Source organism: Caloenas nicobarica, chromosome 1 (genome assembly GCF_036013445.1).
Source record: "Caloenas nicobarica isolate bCalNic1 chromosome 1, bCalNic1.hap1, whole genome shotgun sequence".
Taxonomy (NCBI): domain Eukaryota; kingdom Metazoa; phylum Chordata; class Aves; order Columbiformes; family Columbidae; genus Caloenas; species Caloenas nicobarica.
This window is the reverse complement of record NC_088245.1, coordinates 118134206-118150044: the sequence shown is the minus strand read 5'-3', so window position 1 is coordinate 118150044 and position 15839 is coordinate 118134206. Positions and strand designations below refer to the sequence as shown.

At 42.7% G+C, this 15839-nt stretch overlaps 1 protein-coding gene across 15 annotated transcripts in view; it reads right to left on the bottom strand.

Annotated features, from left to right (window-relative positions):
* Positions 1 to 15430, bottom strand: part of KDM6A (lysine demethylase 6A) — a 162556-nt gene extending 147126 nt beyond the window's left edge. For all 15 annotated transcript variants that reach the window (XM_065654482.1, XM_065654441.1, XM_065654456.1 and 12 more), the window contains exons 1-2: positions 14856 to 15430; positions 14532 to 14595 (exon numbers count right to left, since the gene is read on the bottom strand). In XM_065654482.1, the coding sequence (XP_065510554.1) occupies positions 14532 to 14595; positions 14856 to 15016 (225 nt within the window). In that variant the 5' untranslated portion in view covers positions 15017 to 15430. The remainder of the gene's footprint in view (positions 1 to 14531; positions 14596 to 14855) is intronic.
* Positions 15431 to 15839: the final 409 nt, after the last annotated feature.

Genomic DNA, 15839 nt, shown 5'->3' with positions numbered 1-15839 from the left:
TGCTTTGAATTGGTCTGTTCCATTTTTGAGTTCTGATTATGGAAGTAAGGAAGCCCTGAGCACAAAGTTGTGAAACGACCTGTAGCTGGAACCTGTTTTCCTGTTTCAGCTGGTAAATCTGCATAGCTGCCTACCCACCCTTCTTAAGGCACATTTTCCTGGCGTTAAGAAAATTCCTACCTACTTGTGCTAAAGAATCTTTAAAATAAGTGAGTTCTAATGCATTGGAAAGAATGCCACACTATTAAGGAAGCTTCACTCTAATCTCCTTGCTTAGGAGAAGGGGGAAAAAAAAAAATCAAGAATAAATTAAAATTATTTCCGAATATCAACGAGCTTTCTCTAGAAGATCCCTGCTGCTTGTCCAGAGAAACGGAAATACCTTTAATGGCTACACAAAGAAACTAAAGCAGAGCAGTCAGGCAAAGCCCATGGAGAGCTTGGGAGGAGGCCAGTGGTGTTGCTGGGCCTTCTCAAGCAGCACGGAAGTCCTGAGCTGCCCCTCAGCTCCACAGGTGCCACACATTTCCAAAATCTTGAGAGCTCCCTGTGCAAAATGAGTGCTCTCACCCATTTTCACTTTCTCAAGAAGGTTACTTTCATCTAGAAATCATAATAAAAAATCACCCCTTCCATCATTCTCTGCAACTGAGTAGCAAATGCTGCTCTAGAGTATAAACTAATGAATTTTTTCAAACTACCAAGCATTTGGCTTAATTAGCAATTAAAAGTAGTACAAAAAACTTCCTTCTCACTGGATATAATGAGAGTCATCTTGTTTTCAGATTTTTGGCCACAATGCAAGCAAGCTCAAAGTTTGCAACTGGCATTACAGGAAAACATCCCACCATTCAAAAGCAAAAAACAACCTGCCACAGGGGAAGAAATCAACAAATAAAGAAAAACACAACTTAAGATGACAGCATTTTTTACTGCCAAGGAATAAATAGATTGTGATATTCCAATTCCAGCTTTTTCCTTATACAGTTTGGAACACATCTACATTCCCAGAACAACTGAATACAATCTTCAGGATTAGGCATTACAGTCCTATGCCACAATCATATCCCTACCATACAGTTATCTAATGAATCCTTACACAACCTTCCACAATTCTACCAACTGTTCCAAATACATCCATGGCCCCTACAAGAGATTTCCATACTACAATACAGCTTTTGCTGTGCTTTCTACTTTTTTTTAAACAAACGTTCCTTTCTAGGTTCCAGTCAACCATTAATATTTTTTCAAATTATTTATATCAAATACAATTTTTAAAATGTCTTGTATTGAGACTAGACATAAAAAAAATTCCCGCCAATGCAGCAAAGATAGGCAGTGTGCAACCAAATCCAAAAAGCTGTCAAAACTAATAAATTTTTTAACACATGAACTTGTAATTTAACGGAATCCTTTTAAGGTGGAAAATGAGACCTTATTTTGCTCATTAGTTAACATGGACTCAGATGGTCTCTGTCATCTCATCTTACCTAGGCAACAAACATGAACTCTGCTATAAGCACAAAAACCTCTAAATCTTCCCCACATATAACCAGAAGAGGCATTAATTTCAAATATTAATTTCCTCCACACAGTAACTATAGTTAAGAAAGCCCTCCACTACAAAAATTTAACTTGCTAATTAACTTATGTGTGATCGTATGTTAAAGGTATATTTGAGGATTTTCATGAAGATGCCAGAACACAGAAATGCATCTCTCTTGTACCATCTAATTTTTAGAATTTTGTTTCAATGCACAACACCTTTTTATTTCTCCACCTCTTAAGCAAGGAATAGAGGAATATATACTGTTCTGATTCAAAATTAGCTGAACAGTTTCTAAACAGGGATTCTTTTCCAGAAATTATAAAAAGTAAAAGCTATGCTCATTCACCCTTTCCTTAGAGTTAAGAAAGTAACAAATACGCGCTTTCTTCTTCTTAAAAAACAAGAAACAAGGAAAAAAAAAATTTGCTTAAGCAAAAAAGACCCTTAGGCCTAATTAGCTGATCTTTTCAATAGGTAACACTCGAAATCTGATAGTCCTTCCATGAGTTTTGTAGTCTCCCATCTTTTAAAATTTATAATGTTCAAGTGTTAATGAAATCATAAATGTAAAGGCTCTACCCTTCCAACCATTAAAACCCAGGGGAGATTAAAACAACTCAGAAAACAACACATTTATACACTCCACACCAAAGACTAAGAATGCATGAAGTTTTAAAAACCATGGCATGTATAACCTACTTTTAGTTACTACATTTGTAACATACCCAGTAGCTCCGTTAAAGTTTACCAGCCAATGTACTCAATATTTTTACTTCTTTATTCTTCCCAATATCATTCCACTTTTTCTTTCCTATCAGGCATTGCTTATGACATGCTTTTTGATGTTATATAATGGATGTTCTCAATTTTTCTTATCTTTCCACTTTAAACTCTTTCTACACTTCGTTGCATTAAACTATATCGTTATATTCTCTAGATGGGCATCATTCTCCCTTACACAGGTTTTCAATTCCATACATAAAGCTATTTCTTGCCCTTTTAACATATCCACCTACATCCTCCATCCTTACTCAGCTTTATGTTTCAAATCCAAAGGCAGTAAAACATGACATGAGAACAGACGCATGACAATTCTTGGCCTTCATTTTCATCTTGAGGAAAGAGCAGAAATAGTAGGTTTCTTTACTCTTCCCCTCCTGGGGGTAGAGGCAAAAGGGAAGCAGCAGTAGAAGATATAGACAATGCAGCACATGGTTCTGTTGAAGACATAGCTTCCTCTACCATGCCTTACATTTACTTCAAAAAATGGGAGAGAGCAGAGGCACTGTTTTATTCAGAACTTATAGCGTAAAACTCTTATTAAGCTTTTTAACACCCTTCACAAACCCTCCTCAATTTTGTTATCTCTATTTTGTTCTTGTTTACCTTGTTTTGGGACCTGCACTGTCAAAAGCTCAAATGCTACTTAAGTTAGCAGTAACAGTTAGATGGTATCCAGGAACAAGATTAAGAGGTAGCTGTTGAAAAGAATAAATATATCATGATTTCCACTGCCGCCCCTGCTCCCTCCCCACCCCATTTTGTCTGCATCACTATGTCACCCATTTAATTCCTTGGTTTCCCACTCTTCCTCACATCCAATCTTACAAGCATCCTTTTTCAACTTTCCCTCTACTTCCTTTAACTGAAAATCTCTTCTTTTTATTGTAACATTATATTCTGAAAAGCCTTTCCAGAAGACTCTCTTATTTCTCCTCTTCCCCAAAATCAAACAGAGGCCTGATTTTTACTAGGCATAGGTTCTAGAAACCTCAGCATCTTGCCTTCATTCAGAGCCATGTCTGCCATGACATAAAATAGCTTCATAAAAAAGACTTAGTTTTCTTGTACAGCCCTTGTTACATATATTCTGGCATTCTCTGCTGCTGCAGGTATGTTCACATCTGAACCTGTCCTAAGTTTTCTAGTGGCAGACTAACGCCACAAAATACTAGGTTTTCCCTCAGAGAGAGTAATGAAGCTGGGCCACTGTGCTCATCCCATCCCTCCTCATCGAAAAGAAATATAAACCTGGCAACCTGTGCTTCCAAAATATATATAATTCCATCTCCTATAAGAAAAAAAGGGAGCAAACCTTTCTACTTCAGCAATAGTTTTATCAATATTCTTTACAAAAACAGCATTACGCTAAGCAGGACCCACCTTAGCCTCCCAAATTTCTCTCTTAAAGCACCTGTACAGCCTTTTTGGAATGTGCACAATGAACTGTATTCACAGAACCACAGAACACCAGGTTGGAAGGGATCTCAACGATCATGTGGTCCAACCTTTCTTGGCAAAAGCACAGTTGAGACAAGATGGCCCAGCACCCTTCCCAGCTGAATCTTCAAAGTGTCCAATGTTGGGGAATCCACCACTTCCCTGGGGAGATTATTCCAATGGCTGATTGTTCTCATAATGGAAAATTTCCCTTGTCTCCAACTGGAATCTCCCCAGGAGCAATGTGTACCCATTGCCCCTGGTCTTTTCCATGTGACTCCTTGTAGAAAGGGAGTCTCCATCTTCTTTGCAGCCACCCTTTAAAAATTGGAACATGGTGATAAGGTCTCCCCTAAGCTTTCTTTTCTCAAGGCTGAACAAACCCACTTCTCTCAGCCTTTCCTCATGTGGCAGCTTCCCAGTCCTTTGATCACCTTTGTAGCCCTTCTCTGGACCCTCTTTGGTCTGTCCACATCTTTTTTTGTAATGGGGACCAAAACTGAACACAGTATTCCAGATGTGGCCTGACAAGCGTGAATAGAGCAGGATAATGACTTATTTATCTCTGCTGGTGATGCCCTTGCTAATGCAGTCCTGCACCCTGTTGGCCTTCCTTGCTACACCAGGACACTGTTCTTCATATCAAGCTTGCTGTTCACCAGGACCCCCAGGTCCCTTTCCACAGAGCTGTTCCAGCCAGATAGATCCCAGTCTGTGTTGCACTCCTGGCTTATGTTTTCCCAGGTGCAAGACCTTACACTTGTCCTTGTTGAACTTCATGAGGTTCTTGTTAGCCCACCCTTCCAGTCTATCCAGGTCTTCCTGGAGGGTAGCTCTCCCTTCCAAAGCATCCACTTCCCCACTCAGTTTGGTGTCATTGGCAAACTTCACGGTACACTTGATCCCATCATCCAGATCACTTATGAAGATGTTAAACAGTGTTGGGCCCAACATCATTTCCTGGGGGACCCCACTCGTGTCAGGTTGCCAGTTTGAAAAGGAGCCATTTACTACCACCCTCTGGGTGCAGCCTGTCAGCCACTTCTCCACCCACCACACAGACCACTTTTCTAGACCATAAGGTGTCAGTTTCCCTAGGAGAAGGCTGTGGGAAACTGTATCAAATGCCCTAGAGAAATCCAGGTAGACAGCCTCCACTGCTTGCCCCACATCAAGAGAGCAGGTTACTTTGTCACAGAAGGTCATCAGGTTTATCAAGCATAATTTGCCCTTGGTGAATCCATGCTGGCTATTCCCAATCAAGCTGACTTCTGATAGATCCCAGGAAGATTCATTCCACCACTTTCCCAGGGACTGAAGTCAGACTGATGGGCCTATAATCTTCTGAGTCCTCCTTTAAGATCTTCTTGTAGATGAGGGTGACATTAGTCTTCTTCCAGTCTTTTGGGATGCCCCCTGATCTCCACAACTTCTCAAAGATTATGCAGAGCAGCCTCACAATGATTTCAGTCAGCTCTCTTAACACCCTCAGGTGGATACTGTCAGTGGCCATCAATTTGTAGGGGTCAAGCTCCTGTAGTAATTCCCTCACCAACTCTTCCTTCACTGACAGTGGGTCTGTGTTCCCATCAACCTGGATTTCTGTTCCCAAGGCCTAAGGCCCAATAATGCTGGTAAAGATAGAGGTGAAGCAAGTGTTGAGAACCTTGCCTTTTCACCTCTCCTGTTTAACAGTGGGCCAATATTTTCCTTGCATTTCTGCTCGTTGTTTATGTACCTGAAGAACCCTTTCTTGTAGTTTTTGACACCTCTGGCCCATTTCAATTTGAGCTGACCTTTGCCTTTCTAATTGTATCTCTGCAGGCCCTGGCAATGCTCTTGTAGTTCTCAACTGCTATTTGTCCACCTTTCCACCTCTGGCACACTTCCCTCAGTTTTGAGCAGAGTTAGAAGCTCACAGTTAGGCCAAGGGGGTCTCTTGCTCCGCCTACTTCCTTTACCTTTAAAATGGATGAACTGCTTTTGTGTTTCCATGAGTGTGTTCTTGAAAAACTCCTGGCACGCACTAGCTCATTTATCCTCCATGGAAGCTTCCCACAGAATAGCTCCCAACTGAGCTCTGAGCAAGCTGAAGTTTGCTCTTCTAAAATCTAAAACCTTTGTCTTAGTACTAAACCTTCGGTAATGGTTACTTGAAACTAATGAGTTTTCCATTTTTATTAGACTATTTTTGATCTGAATCAGTTCTCCAGCCTGATTCATGACACAGCCTCCAAAATGGTTTCACTAGCATATATGAGAGGCAACAGAGAAACAGAGTACTTAAAATTCTGTTACCAAGAAGAAAAATACATAAAGCTAAAGCTTTAATTTTAATTCATTATTCAACTCTAGATTCTTGTGCAAGTAAGTTTTCAAATCATAAGATAACGAAAATAGTGCTTAAATAAAAAGTTCAAATGGCAACTGCAATGGAAGTAAGGCAATACTACAAAAAAAAAAAAAGAGAACTACTGGCCCTATTTTAAAAGTTGTTGCATTGGATCTTTTGACTAAAGCTGAAAATTATATCCTGAAATGGTTCATAACTTTTAAATTCTCAAAATGCAAGAAGAAATTTAATGAAAAGCACATTCATAATTCAATCTGCTTTAGACTTTAATAACCAATCTATATTGATAAGTGAATCATAATCTTCAAAACACCACTGTGAGAAAAGGAAATTACTTAAAGCCATTTTAGCAAACAACAATTAATTTAACAACTTACCACAAAGGAAATTCGTATGTAGACATACAGTGTTCTGTTTGTAATTCATAACACACTTTAAGTTACTCCCTTACAAAACTATAAATGAGCTCTTAATTCTACATCTTAATTAAAAAAAGCTTCTTCCATGAACACTACGTAACAAATGCAAGAACCATAAAGGAAGCTACTTTGTCAAAATAGCTCTGATGGTAATTCATGCATCCTCTTGTACTCTAAAAGGAAAATATCTTCAACTCCTAAACATGCTTAAAAGGCTTTTTGTTCATTAACAGTATTATTTTTACATATGAAATACTTTCCTACCGTTATCTAGATACAAAGTATCAAGAACAATACCTGATCCACTGCAAAATGTTGACAAACAGAGGCTCACTTTAAAAATGTACCATTCAACAAACTTTCTTAGGTCCACAAGCAAATTATTAAATGGTCCATACTACATTTGACAATATCAATAGAAGTAGTCTTGAAAACAAGCTTTAACAGACTAACCTTGAAATAGACCAGTCTTGAAAACAGCCTTTCCACAAGAGAAATTACAAATACTACAGCTATTTCTTTAATGTGCCTACCTGTAAATCAGAAACATATAATAAAATATTTAACTATTTTTTCTTGCTTCACGGAATTTCCCTGGTCCAAACAAACTCAGATTAGACTATCTCAAACACAGTTCCTCTCTTTCCTCATAACAAAAATGTTGTGTAAGGTACCAAGATTATCCTCTCAGGTACACCTGTACAAATCCTGGCAGTCTTCCGTAATGCTCCATACAGGACCACTTAGTTCAATCTTGTCTGCTTTTAACTACAAATAAGTATTCTGTTAGTGAACAAGATTGTTACAAATGTTAACAATGTTAAAGACACTCAACTGGTCTCTATAATGACACCTGAAGTTTAATGAGCAACACTTCAATTTTTAATTGTGAAGACACATTATTCAAACATTACACATCAAACACCATAGCTACAGAACCTCAGCAAGAAGGGAGGTTAAAACAAAAAGTAACTCGGATGAGCTGTACATGTAAAATACAACATAGGTGTGAAACTAAAGGACTGGAAGTTGTATACATATACCTATAGGCATTCAGAACATACACCTATATGCATTCCGAGTGAGCACAATAACAGCTCAGCTTCTAGAACTATGTGAACCAATATTAAAACCTGCCACCCGGCTCAGGTATGTATTCACCTTGGACTCACAGCCCATCTGCTTAATTAATTTCTGCAGAAGCTGATCTAAGCCCTTTACAGCTGTAGCCAGTTTTTGCACAACAAATTTCGTATCCTCCAACTACAAATACACACTTCCTTCCCTTTCAGTCTGTCGAAAATATTGCAAAATCCCTCCCATCACTCAAAAATCATATCAGTTCAGGACCAAGAAGAACAGTATCTGTTTACTAACCAGACACCAACCTGAAGTTTAACTCACGAATTTGTAAGGCCAGAAACCAAATTTTAATTTCCCCACAGAATGTAAGTTTGTCCAGTTCTCAGTGGAATAAAGAACAACAGTGAGCTATGACATGTAATTCTGGTACTGGAAAGTCCTGTGACAAACGTTAATCAGTATAAAATCACTTTATAACCATAAACATTTTCCATGACTCCTTAACTTTGTATCATCTTACTAATGAAAACAAATGGTTCTATGTGAACAGTTATCCAAGTACATAAAACATCTACTCTTTTCTAAAATGGTATAACAAACATACAGTATAGCTTTTAGATGATGCTTTTGACACTTACTTCAGATGGTATCAACATTTGCAGATAGTCCTACATCTATAATTATCAAGTCCACTCAACCCACTACAGTGAACAGTTATAAAGGCTGGCAAGAGGCAGAGTACTGTGCTTTTCACGAGCAGAAAGCACACCTCACTACTATGGATAGACAAAAGCTTTACATTGTCTATTTCTTCTTCACATAGGGTACCTGAGATCACCTGCATAGAAATTTGAAAGCTAGAGTCCACAAGTATTGTGATGTGCAAATGGAGCAACAGAAAGATTTCGGTGGTTAAATTATTGGAATGGAATTGAAGGAAAACACTTTCAAAAATTAAAAAATTTATCAGAACCTCTATTCCTCAATTGCCAAAATAGAATAATACTTCTCTCTCTTCTTCCTCTCAAATTGCTGCCTGCCTTGCCTGTTTGATTATTAACGTCAACAGGGCATGAATTATCTTAAGTCTATGCACATGTATCACTTAAAGAAATGGACCGCTTCAGCCTCGAGACTCAGTAGACCAGTACTTAGGAGCTGTAATATCTAACATTTATTCCATAAGAAACATTAAAAACTACTATAACGAATAAAGATCTTATATTGCGTTCCCTATTAATAGTCTCCTGATAGCAAAGATAAAGATTACTGAAATGCAAATATCAATATGCTAGCTGTCCTGCAATCTTAACTACACTTCTACAGAAGTGTGTTGTCTGTAGAGATGAGGTACATCCTTGACTTTTCATTAACATATTAAAATGACAACTGTAACATTTGTAACTTCATCAATTTCCTTGCCTTCAGGAAGTAATAACACTGCACTTTGAACTTAAGAAATATCGGAAACATTCAAGAACGTATGTTTTGAGCAATTAGAAACATTATTTTAAAGAAGCATGCCTTGAACACTTGTTTGGAAAGTATCAAAACATGCCAAGTATCTCATACTTAAAGAAAAAGTACTAGGTAATGTCCATTAAAAAAAAAAATCATACCAGATGAAGTACAAATACTGCAAACCTATAGCTATGGCTTTAAGCACCAGTATACATAAATATCACACAGACTGTAAACATCATTTCGAAGCATAAACATGGTACAACCATGAACTATAAAATGTGCTATTCATTACAGCTTATTCAGATCCTAAAAAACCCTACCCTATTACCATAAAGCCCAAACTGCATCCAGAAAAATAATTATCTTAAAAAAACTATACATCCATCCCAATTATCCAATAAACATTATCCACTTAACATTTTTACTTCAAATCTTTTCACTTCCAGACACCTTCACAAAAGGCTAGAAAACCAGTTCCGCAAACACCACCATTCACAAAATTTTAACCAATTTTAACTTGTTCCACATTAACAGACAGCATGCTAGATAATAAAGAAATAATAAGAAATATAGAATATATTTAAAAAAAAAAAAAACAGCTCAGATATAAATTTAGAGAAATTGGAGAGGCTGCCTAATTCCTAGAATGCTTCTCAAATGTCCCATGGTACTAATTCCCCGTTCCTCAATTCCCAGCACTGCCATTATAAGGCAAACACTGTATTTCTTCTTAAAGCAATATTTCTTTGTTTTGATTAAAATAAATTAAGCTAAAACATTTCCAAAGTTATTAAAAAAACTTTACTTCACCTAGACTAATCACCTAAAATGTTTTTCTGCATAATTATTTTTCAAGTCTGTTATAATTAAAACTGAGGATATTTAATTATAGATTAGTAGAAAATTAACATTAATGTCAACACTAAAGGGACAGAGTCAATAGATACTAATTCACACTGTCCGGAGCTATTTTTAAAAAAGTAACACCTACAATGACAAGAAAGATGAAAGAATATTGTCATTGTGCACTTATTTTATATGCTAAATAAAAGCACAGATAATAGCTTTGTTGATTTTGTCAACGCATGGTCTTTACATAAAGAAAATACTATTTTTAAAATTAGCTAGAAAACAAAAGGGCTGCAAATCCGAAAGAGGTAACACAGAGACCAAAAACTAGCATACTGCATAGAACTACTTCATCTCTCTTTAAATCGACTCCAACATCAATACTTTTAAATGGAAACATGTTTCAAATTTTGTCTATAGGATATGAGAAACTGATTAAACTCAATGAATAGGAATTAACAAGCATCTTATACCCAATACATTAGACCAGCTACATCAAGCTGAATCTGTATAGGAGCCAAATAATTATAACTCATGAAACAAAGGTTTGTCATTTAGTCAACTTTGGCTGAACACTGGAAGTACCATTAAAAAAAAAAAAGCAGGGAGGAAGAAGAAAAAATGAAATGCTTTGCAATTCACTTCCAATACAATGGATGTCTACCCCACCGCCAAACAATCTTTAGGCTTCACCTCCTGCAAGAACATCTTCCTGAGAAAAAGAGACATCAAGGTAACAGCAGGGTGTTTTTTAGGTTGCTTATTTTTGTTTTTCCTCCTTCGCATTAATGCTCTTGTCAACTAGAGAGGCATAACACTGAATACTTCATCGTATACAAGACTGACTACATTTGATTTTCAGCATTTCAACCAGTTTGAAAGGTGACCTCTCAATTTCCCTCTCGTCTCCCCCAAAACCACATTAGCTGCAAACTATGATTTTTAAGTTCCTTTTCTGCAAAAGAAATAATTTTTTTTTGCAATAGAAAATTCCACTCCTCTGTCACACATACTAACAGCATGTAAAATATTACAGTAAAGTTTGATTTCATCTGGCTTATCATGTATCCAATGCATGGGGCAACAACAGAATATTCCTGACCTTTAGCCTGTATCTTCAATAATTCACAAAACTGTATAGCCCTGATGTCTTATCTGCTCTTTTGATTGGCTACACCCAGCATCAGGACTCAGTTTAGTTCAAGATACTACAGCCATACATCCTACAAAGGAAAACTACCAAGGAAGGGGGATTGCAGTCCAGACCTACAGTGTGAATGAAACCAACAACTATGTTAAAGGTCCAAACATGAAGCTTCCTCCATCCCTGAGAGAGATCCCAGATTTCTTCTCATTAAACTGTCAGAGTGTAGCTTCATTAAACCAGAGTTCCCACTGCAAAGGCTTCATGAAATCTCCTGGTCAGCCTGCAAGTGGCTTGGGTGACGTGTTGCCTCCTCAACTGAACTCCAGCCAAAAACGAGAGCACTACCTCCTCCTTGCATTGAGACACAGGATTTCAGGCCACAACAGAATCCTGCTGCTGCACAAGTACCTCTGCACATAATGGAGCAGTTTCCTCAACACTTGCAACCCAAGACCCCACCTCCCCCCAAAACAGTCTCCTCAAACACACACACATCTCCTACCACATTAACCACAAGTAACTAGGGAACACTGCCAGGTGCTCACAGAAGAGACTGCTACAGCCCACCTTTTTAAGAGGTTCAATAGCAAGTGTACTGTTCTCACATCAAGCTGCATACCAACAAATTTTTGCCTTTGTGAAGTATTCCTCTGGAAACATGACTCAATGGTTTTCCTTACCTACTATACTTGCACATAAATCTCACATTACTTTATAATGCGCTGGCTTGTAGATTCTTAAATCGTTCAGTTAGGATTTCATAATTATGGAGTCTAAGGTCTTTGTTAGCTGTTGTTGCTCCATGCACAGAAGATTTTGCTACTATCGCTGTAAACCCTAATAATTAAATGCATGTATATATGGTATATATATGGACACACTTTCTACAATAAAAATAAGTGCTACATAGAATTAAAGTAATTTGCTAGATAAATTACTCTAAACCTTCCCATCCAGTATAGACTGCATGAAGCTTCAGACACACAGAGAAAGAACTCCTTAAGTAACAAACATCTTAAAAATAACAACTTCTTACTTATCGGTATCAGTAAGTGAAATATGTGCACATTCCCTGCAAGTAAAAAGCACAAACAAAACCGAACCTGGTTCAAGCCAACAAAATCCTCTCAAACATCTTTGCACTGAACAGTAACATTTTCATCTTTCTACTTCCTCAACAATCTACTTTCCTCAGAGACAAGTTTTACAAAGAACATGCTTTGTGAGTTAGTGTGCATTTCATCAATATCCAGGACACTGTCAGAAAACTGAGGTGAAATACCAAAATATTTGGTTGTGGGGTTTTTTTGGTATTCACTACATGGATTCATACTTAAAAATATACTTCAAAATACACTTCAAAACTACCAAAATGCCCCATAACTTCAGTCATCTTAAACAGACTGTCTGTATATACTGAAACTTGAATCAACTGGTATAAAAAAGAAAACGCATTATATGCAAGGGCAGACTCAAAACTCAACCGATATGCTGAACTGCTGCCTGCATTACTTAATTTTATAGCATGCAAAATAAAACTTAACCTTGTGATATAATACAACAGACAATCTAACTACATATGATGCTTTTATTTTCTGTTGGGCATCCTTATGCTCTAATTCTAATATTTCTGATAGTCTCAACAGCATTCACAGAACAGGCATTAATTCTGGTCCACTAACAGTTAACGTACATTATTTAACTGGTCTGACATGTCACTCCCCAACCTTTTTGATTTATCGGAAGAAGTACTTTTACAAATAACTCTAAAAATCAAAAGGAAAGCATGAGATTTTTAAAAATGCAAGCACAAAGAAGAGTGTACTTGCTTTTCCTTCGATCTCTCCCCCCTCCCCCCACGTACTGACATTGAGCTTTTCTAATCATGCCAGAAATAAACATCCAAACGCAAGTAAGGGCCTAGGCTACCGAATTGAACATGCTTTACAGTTAGGTCTTCAGATCAACCAAGACCAGCATGAGAAAAAAATTCTTCACGTGTAAATATCACCTTACAGCACAGGCACAACAATAGGATGAACAAAGTGTCAAATGCAACGCTACTGTCAGGAACAAGTCAGAAAGCAGGAACCTGAAGAACCCAGTCCCCTGCTTCAACTGTATGATATTTTAAAAACACTTCCACTTATTCTGTTACACAAACGTTTTCTTCACGTTTAGCTTTTAAATACAACTGGCAGACACTCAGCCTGCACAGCCTTTGTCAGTAGCTTACGGAGGGGCAGCAGAATGTGCTACAGGTTGATAAGAGCACCGGCGCTGCAAACGCCCTGCGTGCAGCAGGAAAGCACCCAAAAAGAACTTGCAATGCGCAGGAGAGTTTCCCTCAACGTTCAACCGGGGCCTTCACGCTCCAGACGATGTGCATGTTAGTGTTCCCAGTATTTGTTTCGTGTTTATCTCCCCCCCGCCCCCCCGCTTCTCTTTCTCCTCCCTGTCCGGCCATCTTGGGCCGACGGGAGCAGCCATTACTTAACTAAATGACAGGGCCAACAACTTTTCACAGAAACATCTCTCTGAAAAGGCCGGACTGGCTCCAACCACTTTCGGACCGTCCCGCTCCCTGTCAAGCCGCCCGGTGGCCGGGACGGCAGGGCGCCTGCCGGGCTGGACACGGCGCTCGGCGAGGACCTCGCACGCTGGAGGCAGCCGGGCCCGCAGAGTAAACAAGTCACCCGGCGACGGGCTCCGGGAGCCGCTCAGCGCCGCGCCCGCCCCGCCGAGGCCCGGCCCGGCCGCCCCGCTCTCTCCGGCTCCGGGTCAGCTTCCCCCGCGCCGCGCCGCGAGGCGCAACGGCTGCCGGGCAGGGCGCGCGCAGCCGCGGCCCCCGCCGCGCGGGGCGAAAATCACGAGGGAGGGTCTGGGAGAGGCCAACGTCAGCAGCGCCTCGCGCGCGCCCTCCCCCCCCCTCACCGCGCAACGCCTCCTCCTCCCCCTCCCTCCCGCCCCCGCGCCCCCCTCCCCCGCCCCGCCGCGCCGCTTGGCGTTTGCTCCCGGCCCCGGGCTCCGGCCCCGGCGCGCAAGCACTTTTCCGTCCCGGGGCTGGACGGACACCCGCAAAGTATCCGGAGCGGGGCCCGCGAGGCCGCGCTCCTTCCGTCCCACACCCGGCCCCGCTCGGCTCCCTCCTGCGCGGGGGTCCGCGCTGACTACGTGGGGGGGGGAGGGGGAAAGGGCAAAGGCGGCAGCGACGCGTGGGGAGACCGCAACGGGGTGCGAGGCGGAGCGCCCTGCCGCCTGCGGGGACGTGCGGCCGCGGATGTGGCGGTGTCCCAAACGCACTGGCACCCGGGTGCACACTCGCACGCACACACTCACCGTGTGGACCCGGGGGACCGGAGGGAGGGGGCGGCTGGGCCGGGCCGGCTCCCTCCCCTCCCCCCCATTCCCCCCCAAGCCCCGCTCCACATCCACCCTCGCGCTTACCTTTAACAGCAAGGCCTTCGTTCTGGCGCCATCTTCATGAAGCCTCAGAAATCCGAAGAGTCGGCTGCAGAAGGGGAGCAGGCGGGAGGGAGGGAGGGGAGAGAGGCACCAGCGTTAGCGAGAGTCAGCCCCCAGCACGGGCAGGCAGGCAGGCTCGCTCTCGGCGGGCAAGGGCAGAGCGCGGCGGCGGGGGCCGGGAGCTCGCACACGGGCACACACGCACTCCCGAGCGGGGAGCCGCGGACAGGGGAGGGGGGGGACACGGAGGGAGCGCGGGCCGAGCCGGGACACGGAGGCGGCCGGGGCGGAGTGGGGAGCGGGTACCTGTCGAGGCCGGATAGGGCTTCTCTCTCCTCGGCTGTCAAGCTGGCGAAGTCCTCCTCGCTCTGGCCGCTCGCTTTCCCCGCCGCCATTTTCTTTTCCTCATCACCGAAAGGAGCAGCAGAGGCGGCGGCAGCGGCGAGCGACACTCCGCACGATTTCATGGAAACGCAGCGTAATTAACTCACGATCGCAACCCCCCCCCCCTGCGCGCCCCCAACACCCCCCAGCGCCGGGCGGGGCGGGGTGCCCGACACACACACACACCACAACTTTTATTACAACAACAACAGCCGGCAGGGAGGGGGAGGGAGGGAGGGAGGGGAGAGGGAGGGAGGCGGGGGGAAGCCCCGCTGCTCGGAGGAGGAGGGAGGGGGGAGGGAGGGAGCCCCAGCGCTGGAGGCTCGGGGGAGGGGGGGGAGGAGGAGGCGGCGGCTGCTGCGGCGGCGGTGGATGGCGGCGGAGCGGTGTTTACATCGCCGCGGCGCCGCTCGCCCCGTTGGCGAGGGGTGCGCGGAGCCGGGGTGACAGGGGCCCCGCCCGCCCTGCCGCGCGGGGTGTGTTTGCCGCCTGTACAAACTTCCCCAGCAGCTGCCCAAAGTTGTTGTAATTGTGTCACACAGCGAACCCCACGCCGCCACCGTGACCCCCCCCCCTCCCCGCCCGCCCGCTCGGGTCCACGCAGCCAATCGCCACCTCCGCGGCGCCGCACGTGACCTTTGTTGACTTACGTCAGTCATAGCGCTCTTCTACCGCTGCGCTTCGGCTTGGTTGGCCTTCGGAGCCCGCCTCCCTCATGCCATTGGTCGGCATCTGATGGAGGAGGCGGGGCTTCAGGAATTTGCGGCTTATGAGCGGTCAGAACGGCCGTCAGTCAGAGGAGCTTTTCGATTACCCACCGCTAGCAGGTTTGGCGTGCGCCTTTAAAAACCGGAGAACGAGAAGGCGGGGGAGGGGGTAGTTTTCGGGAGTGGCGGGTCGTGGGGG